The following is a 13,195-nucleotide window of genomic DNA, read 5'->3' on the forward strand; positions in this document are numbered from 1 at the left end:
CTTATTCAAAACTACTGAAACAGAATGCTTTGGTTCCCTGCTTTGTTTTGGTTTTGTCAAATTTGGAATAAATTTATGAGTAATTTTGAATCCTTTAAATTACACAATGGTGACTAAAATTTAATTGAAAGAACACTTCTGGCTCTTACTCCTGAAGCTTCTGACTATCAAAGTTAGGAAACTAACAAGCAGATTAGAACCTTAACTTCCAGAGCAGCTAAGAGACAACTGTTGCAAAGGTTAAGGTGATCCAAAGAAAAATTGATGTGTTAGTGGGAAAAAACCTCTCAGATAATGTAAAAGAAATTACATTTTGAATTGTTCTTAACAAAGAAAAAAAAGAAATATGTTTATAAAACAACATATGTGGGGCAGGTAGATAAGCATGCTAAATTACTCCCTTTAATTTGCTCATCCAACTTTTATGCTCAGTTTGTGAGCATAATTGAAAGGTCAGATTGTATTACATACTCATTATTTGACTTTGCTATTTTTAGCAGATCTCTTAAATTCCAAATGCGTAATAAATAAACAGGTTTGAATCATGTAATTTTTTTGTGGGGAAATCATTTCACGAAGCAAGAAACAAAAGCAGATCATATAGTACTTCAGGAAAGCTAATCAAATGAGCAAATTACACTTGAAATTGCAAATATGAGGCTGGTTTTCCTTTCACTACTCAACTCATGACTCAGTGCTTAAGAAAAATGTGGTATTTTTAGCATGCATTTCATAAATATAATTGTTAGTACTGTTGAGGCTTAAAAATTGTGTGTGATTCAGAACAGTTAATTTTGGAACAGTTGCTATTGCAAACAACACGTAACATGTGGATCATATTGGAAGAACACAGGATTCGTGAAAGAAGCAAGCATATTTATGTGCTATTCATTAGATTAAACCCCTCATTTGCAGGCCTTTGTCTCCTTTTGGTGTGCTAGGCAGCATATGAAGCAGGGCCAGTCTGGACATTGTCTTACAGTCTGGGCAGATAAATGTCTTCCAAGAAGTCTTGTCTTCCACCTCTGCCTTTAAATTTCCTCCCGAGTCTGAGCAAGTTGCTTTAAAAATAGGGAAGAGAACAGATGGCCTCTGTTCCATGATTTCTAAATTAAGATTTCAAGTGCCTTGCCCAGGTAACAACTGTAACTGAAGTAATGTGGGAGATGCCATTGCAATTAAGTAACATGCTCTGCTGAAAGGAGGAGGATTCTGAGCTGGGTTGCCTGGAGCCTGGGTTCTGGTGTTTTCCAAATTCAGCCTGTGCCACTGGCTGAGGTATTTCTTTTGGCTTCAACTTTCTCATCCATGAAAATGAGATAATACTTATTTGATTTGCTTCTCAGCAATGCTTTGAAGGATAGCCTGGTTAATATTCCTAGGTTTTAATTGATAGGTACTGTCCCCTAAGAGTGATTGAGTATTACGAAATAATAGGCCCTCTGTGCCTCAGACAGTGAGGCATACAGCTACAGTGACTGTTTTGGAGAATTCACATTTTGATTTTGAGTTGTTTGTTTTGTGTTTTTTCTTCTTGTGCGGGCATCTTCCCTCACAGGGGGTGTGGTGCTTAACCACTATTTCGTCAGTACTTCAATTAAAATCAGTATCTATGAAGCAACATCCTTCTTGCAGAATAGTTGATGTTTTAAATCAGACAAATGTTCAGGCACATGAACTCTTTTTTAGATCAGAAGCAAAGCAATAGTTTTCAGACAGCACATATGCTGGGAATAGTTGTGCTGGGATTAACCTAAATGTACTGCTCGGACAATCTGAGAACAGGATAGTTTATATCTGTGGAGCAGAGAGGAGTGTGAGCAAATGTAGAGGTAACAGGTTTCCCTCCTGGAAGTGGGGTATCTAGATACCTACAGTTAGGGTCTGAAGGAGAATATAATGGCCTATAAAGGTATACATAAAAGATCTCAACTGCATCATGTTTGCATATACATACACATACATACATACACACACATATATAATATATACACATACATACAAATATATATACACACTATAACATATCCATACATATGTATTATAAACTATATATATTCCCAACTATACAAGGACTACAGTTGACTGGGTTTTCCATTTTGAGTTGTAGTGAGTTGGTAATAAGTGGTAATCAAGAGGCTCATGCAAGAGTTAGGTCTATTTTCTTGGAGAAGTGCTCCTTTTGACTAAGCCTTCCCAATTGACTGAGAAGGCAAGTGACACAGGGTGTGGGTGAGGTGGGGACTGTACATCACAGATTGAGGTAGCTGGAATTAGAAAATTGGTCTTTAATTGACTTTTGGACAAAAGGATGCATTTTTATAGCTATAAAATAAAAACTTGTATTTTCTGCCATGTGGCCTTACAGGATTTACAATTTCAGTGCCTCCTGCCTCCATATGACTTGTTTCTATATAGATTTTATGAGATCCTATATCTATATCTGTATCTGTATCTGCATCTATCTCCTCTGGTGCAGCAATTGTTAGCACTGTTACTGGACTGACATCTGGGAGTGATGAAGTTTAACAGGCATATCTGGTACACAAAGAAAGTAAGAGCCTGACATAGTGCTTTGATTTGTCTGAAGTACTGTGACATTATTCTGTTTGCTATAGGTTACAAGTCTTGGAATATATTTACATATATATTTAAGGTCTTTCTTTTTTTTTTTTCACAAAGCTGGTATTAATACATTATATTGAAGCGTATTGTTTTGACTTTTTTTTTTTAAATCCAGAAAAAGAGTGGTGTCATATGTAAATCTACATGAAAACAGTCATCTGCACATCAGTGCTAACCATTAAAAAGGTGTATTTTTGTCAACTAGCTCATACATTCTCTTCTGTTATTCATACACACATATATATACACACCATATATACTGTTGCTTGGTAATTATTCAGGAATGGTAACCTCTTAATTACCACTCCATTTGCAGTACTATCTATTATGTAGATTATTCCTCCTTGTTTGCTCAACTTTTTGTCATCCATGTCATCTCATTCATGTGTAGTACAGACTGATGTTTCTTCTCAAAGATAAAAACAATATTTTGAGCAAAATTATTTTCAGTAAAGAAATAAGGCTGTAAGTCTGCTTATATCCAGAAGGGGAATCCATAGAACGGTTTGGGTTGGAAAAGACCTTCAGACCATCTAGTTCCAATGCCCCTGCCATGAGTAGGGACAACTTCCATTAGACCAGATTGCTCAAAGCCCCATACAACCTGGCCTTGAATACTGCCAGGGATTCGGCATTCACAACTCTGTCAAATCCTCTCTCTCTAATGAAGAATGTTCATTTTGTGGAAATACCCTACAGAAGAGGAGAGAACTGAAAGATTCTGTTTTTTTTTCTGTAGTAATATACCAGTAGTTTTTTGCTTTAGAAGCTATGAAATCAGACACCAGCTACTGAAAGTGGAAATTTTTGTTAAAAATAGATTTGTAATATGCTGGTTTAGTCCTTGGAAAGCAAAAAGTGGGTTTTGTCTGTATTGGCATGACATCCTTCAGAAATGGAAAAAAATCCCATTCTGCAATTAAAAAAACCCTGTCCTACACACATGAAGTTATTTAACATGTCATCTGCATTAAAATACATTGTATTGTATCACATTGTAATACATGTGATATGTAGAACTCACTTACCATAGAACAGTATTTTTTACCTGTTGCCATTTAGATTGAACTGCTGTGCTCCTCCTAAATCATACCTTGAGTTAAGATTTTAAGGACAGAGACTGTGTATTATATCACTTTTTTTCCTTAGTCCATTTATTTTATAGATAATTCTAATTTCTGGTGTTCACAATTTGAGAACTACAAGGATCAGCTAATAAAAAGAGGAAATTATAAAGCACAACTCATTGTTATAGAGTTCAAGGAAGCTCAACCTACTGTATACATCACATTGTTGAACAAACTTTTGAGAAACTAAGCAATATCCATTAAATGGTTAATTTATTAAAAAAAAAAAAACAAACCAAACAACCAAACAAAAAGATTATACAAATTTAGCTTTGAATAACGTTACAGGAACTTTTGTGAAACAGTCTGAGCTGTGCACTTTCTTTCACTAACCCATCCAAGCACATTTTGTTCCCTGCCTGAGTACCATGATTTGTCTTCTGTATGGCTTTAAGCAAGATCTGAGGTGCTTTGTGTGTCTAAAGTGCGTGGAAACATAGAGGGGCAAGACAGGGAATAGAAATTGTATGTGTTGCTTTGTAAGAAATTATTTAATGCTTAAAGCAGAGATGCAACCCTGCAAATGGGCTGAGCAGAGATGCAAAGGTAAATATTAGGCTATCCTGAGATTATAGTCCACCTCTTTAGAAACCCTGTGTTATTTACAGCTGTTAAAGAAATCTGGAGATTTGCTTTTGATGGAGCTGTACTGCAGGAAGGCAGGGCTTCTTCAGAGATGGGTGGTCTTTGAGGCTTGTTCTGGGGATCTCTGAAAGTCTTCTCACTCTGCATTTCAGGAAGTTGTATTCAAGAAACATATGCTGTGATTCTATCATCACAGTTCTGACAGTTATTCAAGCAAAGAATTAAGGGAAAATTGGTTTGATGAAAAAAGTTGAAGAGAAGATGGCAAAAGAATATAAACCACAGTATTTTCTCCAATGCTTGCAGTTCAGCTGTTGGAATAAAACAGGAAAACAGGAACAGCTCATGACTTAAAACATAGCATCCTGAGTTTTTTCTGCTGGCCTGAAGCTGAGTTCCCTGTAGCCCCTCAGAAACTGAGGTCTATGAGAGAGGCAATTTTACCAAGAATTCACTTGAGAAGCTGGTTACACTGCCTTGTTTCAACATAAAATATATCCTCTTTCACTGAGGTGGCCTCCTTTTGTCTTATATCCTCTAAGAGGAAGGCTGACCATGTGTAGGGAGGAATGGAAAAGCAAAAGTGGAAATCAACACAGCAGCTGTGTAACCGGCACAACCTGTGGGTTTCAGTTGCAAAAGGTTTTTTGCATGTCCTTGAGATATGTCACCTGGTCAGAGCAACACTTAAGACTGGAGCTAAGGATCAGTACAAATTTCTAAGCTGAATATTGTGATGGCTGCAGGACTAGAGTGCATGGGTGAGGATCATCCCAAATATTTGCCAAACTAAACTTGTTCTTTGCTCAAATCACTTAAAAAGAAAGGACTTCCTTAAAGAAAAAGAAAAAAACAAAACAAATCAAAACAAACAAAAAAGACCCCAACCAAAACCACTGAATAAATAAAATATATCTTACAAATTGCTTTCAGGGGGTTGGAACTAGACAAGCTTTAATGTGCCTTCCAACCTAAACCAGTCTGTGATCCTATGAATAGCATGTTTTTTCTACAAATGTAAAAAATCCCTCCCCATTTTCTTGTAATTCCTCCCCCTTCATTTTAAGCAGCCTTCAAATACTAGTTTGTTTTGACCAAGCTGTTCCATTATACTTCACATATATTTGAAATTCCAGCTGAGCATATTTACAGTAGATATAGTTGAAACCAGCTGGAAACATTTCCATAAGTAATAAGAAAGAACATGATTAAGATAGTTTGTTTTATATTTCAGTCCTATAGTATTTAAGTCACTTTAATTTACAGTTAAATAGTAATTTAATAATATTGTTTATGAATATTAATAATTTATATTAATATAAAATTACTATTATATTTAATAACATTAAATTGAATAGTAATTTAATAATAATGCACAAGTGAAGCAAAACAAGGAATTAATTCACTCCTTCCCACAGGCAGGCAGCCATCTCCAGAATAGCAGGGCTCCATCATATGAAATGGTCACTTGTTACAAACACCATCTCTCCAAACATCCCCCCTTTCCTTCTTCTTCCTCTAGCTTTTACTGTTGAGCACCATGTTACATGGTATGGAATATCCCTATGGTCATTTGGGGTCAGTTCTCCCAACTGTGTCCTCTTCCAGCTCCTTGTTGCACCCCAGCCTGGGGCAGCATGAGAAGCAGAGGAGGACTTGGCTCTCTGCAGGCACTGCTCAGCCATAAACTAAAACATCACCATTTTCATCACAAATCCAAAATATAACCTTGTACAAGTTCCTGTGTAGAAAACAAACTAGAAAACAAACTTTATCCTTGCCAAACTGGTACATTGATCACAAGGAATAATTTGATATTTGTGGTAGAGACTACACTATTAATGGTAGTCCTGGTACATCAAACCTTTATTGGGTGATGGTGAAGGTTTACATGGATCTGTAGGTGTGAATTGATTCAGAGAAGGATGGGTACATGAACTTACTATTTATATGCAATTTCTTAAATTGCAGCAAGCATTGCGCTTGGATAATAACAGTAATCAACATAGCATATTCCAGATCTTTATAATGCAGCTGAGGACTCCTAAGAAGTTCAAGGACCTTCAATACGAAATGCTGTGGGTAGGAAGTGTCCTATCACCTTATAGCTGTCAATTTCTAAGGGACTGTTACTTTCCAATTTATTTATTAGGATGGTTTGTATGAATGTGAAGCCTTTTACAGCATGCCAGATGTCTAAAACTGGTTACATCACTTAGAATAAAAGCTGATTAATACATTTTTTGCTGGGAAGAGAGGAAATTTGGGGATTTGTAACTATACAGGTGAAAAGCAAAAATGAGCAAGAAAATGGCAAGTACAATTTTATAAATAATCCTAAAAATGCAACTATTCTGATTTTTTTTTTTTTAAAAGTGCCATACCATTTGATTTACACATTGTTCTTGTGTCTTAGAAGTGTCCTCCACCCAGCTTTGGGAACAGTAGAAATGTCCGTAACACACTATAAATAGTGAATAGCTGAAATGAGCAGCTCATGAATACCTAATAGCCTGAAATTTGTTTATATAAACCATTCAACAGTTATCAAACATATTTGCAGAAACCTGTGTATAAATGAGTCAGGAACAGAAATAGCAACCAGATTAGTCAGATAATTAGACCACAACGTATAATAAGGCCTGTTCTAATGACTTGTTTTAAACTCAAGACATAAAACATAGCATGGCAAATGACCAGCATTGTGCAAGCTGTACCTCTGTAACATCCTTCACCCTTCAGTGATGCCACCAAGTTAATGTAGGTGAGGAACAGAACCTATTCACAAAGGCTTGTGTGTCTTTGAGGAACATTATCTACATCTGATCAGCTTTACCATTGAAATCATATATTAAAAGATGAAGGTACCTGTTAAACAGGTATGTCAGCATGTGATTTACTGTGCTGAAGTCTATAAAATCCCACAAATCATCTCTACATATCAAATGGTTTGGCTGTAAATGTACTGTGCTTTTTGAGAAACAGACGTATGGCTTCTTTGATAGAACAATTCACATTTAACATATTAACAGTAATATCATATGCAATAGTGCATTTCTCTTTCATTGTTTAAAAGCATATGCTTGCACATGCCCAGCTAATTGGTATTTGCAGCCAGCAGATTTGCATGTACAAACAAAATATTTAGGCACGTAACAGAACGAATGCAACCACATTGATGTAATTTGGCAGTAGTTCAATGCAAGTGTGTTCAGTCTAAAGAATATGCATCAATTGATGGATTATAGACACAAATTAGAAGTGTGGACATGCGCACAGACAATAATAGCTTTAGTAGTAGTCTATTTTCTTTACATTAATAATACAAGTTTACTTGCAGAGGCTCAAAATAAAAAATCTCAGTAACCTATTCTTGTGGTTTAACCCCAGCCAGCAAGCAGCTCAGCTCCACACAGCCACTTGTTCACTGCCCTCAGTGGAATGGAAGAGAGAATTAGAAAAAGTAATAAAGGCAGATCAATAGGTAAAGCATAAGCAACACATAGAAGTGAATCAAACCAAAGAATTCATACACCACTTCCCACGGTCAGACAGGTGTTCAGCCATCTCCAGGAGAACAGGGCTCCATCACATCTAACAGTTATTTGGGAAGACAAACACCATCACTCTGACCATATCCTCCTGAAACACAAAATCAGGATCCTCAACTCAAAGAGAGTTATAAAGCAGGTATGTTTATTACGGCGCTGGGTGCAAGGGGGATTGCTCCTCCTGACTTGCACACTGAGGGGTTAAGCAAGCAGATATTTGTTACATACAAACATAAGTATTTGTTAGGTTCCTGAGAGATTGGCAGGGATATTACAAATAGTTTAGGTACTCATTATCATAAGTCTCCTCCCTTTCGGTGCTTGCTATCTGCCTTCCAATGGTCGTGAGCAGGGGTCTTCCTCATGTGGGCAGGGGTCTTCAAGATGAAGTAAGCAGTCTTCATCATGGTGCACTTTTCACCTTTGGCACAGTTGGATGCCCCAGTAATCACAAAACTAGCTGAAACCAGCCATATCTGTAGCTTTCTGATAGCTGGCGAAGATTTAGAACAGTGTGAACATCGTAAATTTATTGCGAGAAAAACAGGATGGGCAGACAAGGAGTATCCTAAGCCAGCTGATATTCGGGAGTCACTGTTTCCAAACTAACTGATAATTAGAAGGATGGTAAGAAATAATTCACTCATTAGAAGGATGGTCACTCTTGTTAGTAAGACTACTAAATTCTGTTATCACACCACAGACTTACAACCCAAACATTGTCCCTTAAGTTAATTTAAAAGTATTTTGACCCTATGTTTTCCAGTCACTTGCTTTCCTCATATCACCGCCATCCTCTTTCACCTCCAAATTAGAGCTGTTGATGTGTGTCAGTAAGGGGATATTAAGTAAGGAGCTGTGCAGAGCTGGAGTGAACAGCCTCCCTGAGGTGGTCAGTGTTTTTGAAGCTCCTCTGGAGCAGTTTGCATTGGCTGCTTACACCACTTGCCTGGGCACAGCATTATCTCTCAGTCTGTGTGGTGGTCATAGCTGGCCAGATGTGCCACTCCATGTCCATGGTGCCCTGAGGAATTATTAATCGTTCAAGTGGGGAGTCTGTACTTGCAGGATGAGGAATGGGGTCTTCTTCCTCTCCGCTAAGTCTCAGTGGTACACTGGCTGGGCACCTGTTTTCAGGATGGTGTGCCATATTGCAAGGTAGCAGCTGGATTAATCTGTTTCTAGTGTCAGTTAATATTTTCTTGTTTCACTTAATTTACTTTCACATCTCAGGGGTTTGTAGCATCACACCACCTCACCATCTCACGGCATGGAAATATGGAAGAATCTCAACTTTCATTGAGGATTTTTCCAGCCCTTTTCCCATAAAAATAGTCTGAAATTTATAAATCAGAAATTTCTGATTTCCAAATTAAAAATAAATTAAATCTAATAATAAATTAAATTAAATTCATAATAAATTAAATATAATAAATAAATCAGGCTGATTATAGTCCCAGTGCTACTTCACTGCATGACCAGTATCAAATTTTAAAGACACAGTGTTTTCAGACACGTATCTATAAAATAGATAAATGCCTAATTCTAGAGAAGTGAAATAATTTGAGAAACAAAATGCTAGGAATAATCCAGAAATAATTACTTATTTTTTTTTTAATGAAAATGTTTTCATATCAATTAAAGGGATGGATAATATCCTTTGCTCACACTTGCAAATGCTGTCCTAACTTCCTAGGCCTTAGTCACGTGATATACTCTGTTAATATTATATCTGTCTGTCTGTAAACAAGACATACAATTGCAGTTTTAAGTGCACACAGCATGGTACTATTTGTCTAGTCACGTATCCAGCTACAGTTTAGATAGACATTTCAGCTCAGTGAGTTCTTGGACTGCCTTTTGCTCCCAAGGTCAGGTCACTGGATCTCTGCTGCTGTTACAGATACTTTTTCCAGCTAGATTAAAGCCAGCATGCAGGTGATTACCTGGGCTACAGTCACAGCTCTTGGTTTGATTATTAAAGTGAACTGTGGAGCACTGCAAGCCACAGCACAAGACAGGACTGTACTGAGCCTTACAAGCAGTTCCTGCAGATTTCTGTGGCTTAGTGCTTCATGTGGATGTCTCCACAGGTAAACTGTGTATGCATATGGATGTGGGTTTTAGTAATTACAGACTATCTAACAAATTTGATTTTTTTGGTCTATGAGCAATGACATCTTCACACTTCGGGTCAGTGGTGAAGAACTGATAAATAGCCATTTCAGGATTACCTAGCAAATGACTTCTCAAATTGGCATTGATGTACCACAGCAGCGTGCTGCTTCCTAGGCATATCACAACAAAAGCCTCTTGATTGCTTGCAATTTCAAGTTTGCAAACAGAAAATACAGCTCAGTAAAATTGAACCAATGTTAAAATCAACCAAACAGTTATTCTCACAACCCAGTACAGAATTAGTGTGAGCACACAAAGTAATCTGCAAGATGAGAGGAGGCCTCTATAGTTTCTCAGATGTAACTACTCAGTGCCAAAAGGAATCATCTTTAGTTTGGCAGCTGGTTCCATATTTGTTGCCAGGAATGCTTGGTACACGAACATTTTCAAAAATGCAGAAGACAAGTAGTAGGTTGTTCAGTTTGTAGTGGTCCTTTTGGATAAGGTAAATTACACAGCCTAAACAAATATCCTGGGGAAATGACTGTCCATGCAATATTATACATCAGTTTTTCTGATCATGTCTTAGGTGCAAAGCAATGAAAACAGTCCAGACTTGTATTATTCGCTGAATCACCAAGAGCCTCTTGCTACAAAGCAGAGATCTTTGGGGCCCCTGACTGTGCACTTGTGCTCACTAAAGTAACCAAGAGTTGAATTATAGCACTAATGCCAAGGGGAGATTGAAAATGAGTAAGACCACAGGCTGATGCAAACTGCACAGCAGACCATTCTTTAAATCCGCTGCTCAGTATCTATGTAGCAAGCAAGAGCAAAGAAATACTTGCATTAGGAGTAGGAAGCAGTAAAGCTTATACAGCCCGTGAGGGTCACAAACCTGAAAGGATCCTGTATTTGAACCCGGAGCGGGCATTTGCATGTGCAGGTTTAGTTACTGACCACGTCCTTTACCTCTAATTAGGTGTTCAGGTAACTGAGTATTTCCTTTTTGATTTTTGCTTTCTGCTTTACATGCGCTAAATCTGTCCGAAGTTCTTTTCTCTTTCTTTCATTTTGCTTTCTGGCAGAGCCACTGAAAGAAGCTAAATGTCAATGAGTTTCCACTTGTTTACACCACTGCCAGAGCACTGTGGCATTACTAATCTGGAATCATTCCTGATTGACACAAAGGGAGAATCAAATTCTGCCTATCCTGCAGTTCTGAATGTGACTGTTACTTGGATTGTGTTGTTTCTGGAAAAAAAAAAGTGAAATACTGAGAACTGCATCTCTTCTTTCAGGTGATAAAAAAAAAAAGGATTGTTTTTTTAAGCATGTGTCTTCCTCACTAAGAATTGAAAGGTAGTTTTAGATCCTTTTTAAAGGTTTATGTATTATGGCTGTTCATTTCCTATATGATGTAAAGAACCCAAACCAAACTACAAAAGAGTGTTTGATGGAAAGTCTGTACTAAAAAGCCCCCCCACAACATCCCCTTAAAAATGTTTTGCTTGATACCATCTGTGTTACCAGTTTAGAAACAGGTAGTGACTTAATTTGCTGACTGTCATTCATTTTGTAACTCTTGAGGTGAAAAATGCTATAGAAGAAATAAGTTTATAATTGTCATCAGTGTAGGATTTCTCTAGGGTTTGTGAGAATATTTGCAAACCAGATACTTTCTTCATAAATGTATTAATTACCTTAGCAGCATAAAAGCATCCACAGCTTGCTTACACGCATTTTCCTTTCTTGCTCGCTTGAGCATTCAGTCTCTGGGAGAGCCACAACTGTCTTTCTCAAGTGAAACTCTTCCTATGTCTGCATTTCTTTGTGAGAAGTCACCAGTGCCCCTGAACAACACATAGGTTGTGCCTGGATTTTTAAAGACTTCAATTTGAGAAGGAAAAGAAAGAGAACGGCTATCCTCTCAGAGCTTTAACCCACAGATTGTCTCTTGCATTAATAGAGCATTCCGTTAGATATATCCATAGCAAGTTGAAGTTAAACCTTACAGTCTATGGCTGGGGGCATTTGACCTTTGCATCACTCTTGCTCTAAGCAGTACGTTACACTGCTTTGTTGTGCGCATTCTAAGGGGAGAAAACTATTTCCAGCACAGCTGCTGAAGACTGTATTGAAAGGAAGCTATTCTGGTGTAAACTGAACTGACGAAAATAGTGAAGATAGCAGAACTTGAGTAAAAATGGAATGTTAGCATCTTTTCAGATGTCTCTTGTATATTCTGCTTCTCATGTGACTTACATTTGTTTGCAATCATTTACTAGATGCAGCTGTTTTTTTTGTCTCATGTTAAAGGAAGATTACTCCTTACAGTATATTTGATTTGTGTGTCTCACATCAACTTACTCTCTTATGACAACTAGAAATATACTGTTCTTACATATTTCCCTGTAAAGTTAGAAATTTCCAGCTAGAAGCCTCTATGGTGACCATAAAAATAAATTTTTCCCTTTTTCCTCCCGACTTTAAACCAGGTAGACAAGAAAATTGTCCGCACAGAAATAGGAGTTCTTCTTCGCCTGTCACATCCTAACATTGTAAGTTTAGGCTTGTTCTTTCACTGCATGTTTGGGTTGTTTTAGGTTGTTGGGTTTTGGTTTTGTTTTTGTTTTTTTGGGGGGGGTAGTTTTTAAAGTTATTTCTGTCCTCAAGATGTTACTGGCTAGCCTATACAGACTTGGATACAGCCTTACAGTCCTGGTGTTAAGTTTTGGGTTCTCCTGAGCACTGTAGCAGCTTGGTTTAGAAGACTGTTGAATTAAACTTACACTTTAAAATAAAATGTTGATTTTTTAACAGCATTGACTGAGATATTATGCAAAAGAAGTTCTCTAGATTAAAGGCAAAGTTGGTGTTGTCAGTCCTTGGAGTGTGGGGAAGGTCTTACCTTCAGTTATTCTGAAAGACTGGCATACAGGTGTTGACAAGCACTAACAAACTTATCATCTTAAATTCTTGGGTTACACAGAGGTTGCTGAGGTATGAGAAGTATGAAAATAAAAAAAAAAATAGGAGGGGAATGCAAAGGAGATAAAGGTAGCAAAAAAATAAAAGGTCAGTGGGAGAGGACATGCACAGTAACTCACTCAACTGCAAGGTAAATGACACACCAGCACCAGTTGGTCCCATCCTCTGCTTTATTGACTGTGGTCCTCTTCCTGCTAT

At 37.4% G+C, this 13,195-nt stretch overlaps 1 protein-coding gene across 1 annotated transcript in view; it reads left to right on the forward strand.

The window, feature by feature from the left end:
• The window catches only part of CAMK4 (calcium/calmodulin dependent protein kinase IV), a 144,288-nt gene that overhangs the window by 65,741 nt on the left and 65,352 nt on the right, over positions 1 to 13,195 (forward strand). The window contains exon 3 of the mRNA XM_061443073.1: positions 12,505 to 12,567. Within this exon, the coding sequence (XP_061299057.1) occupies positions 12,505 to 12,567 (63 nt within the window). The remainder of the gene's footprint in view (positions 1 to 12,504; positions 12,568 to 13,195) is intronic.

Source organism: Pezoporus flaviventris, unplaced genomic scaffold (assembly GCF_033815535.1).
Source record: "Pezoporus flaviventris isolate CSIRO_AGI_PZ_B2104156 unplaced genomic scaffold, CSIRO_AGI_Pfla_v1 ptg000285l, whole genome shotgun sequence".
Lineage (NCBI taxonomy): Eukaryota > Metazoa > Chordata > Aves > Psittaciformes > Psittacidae > Pezoporus > Pezoporus flaviventris.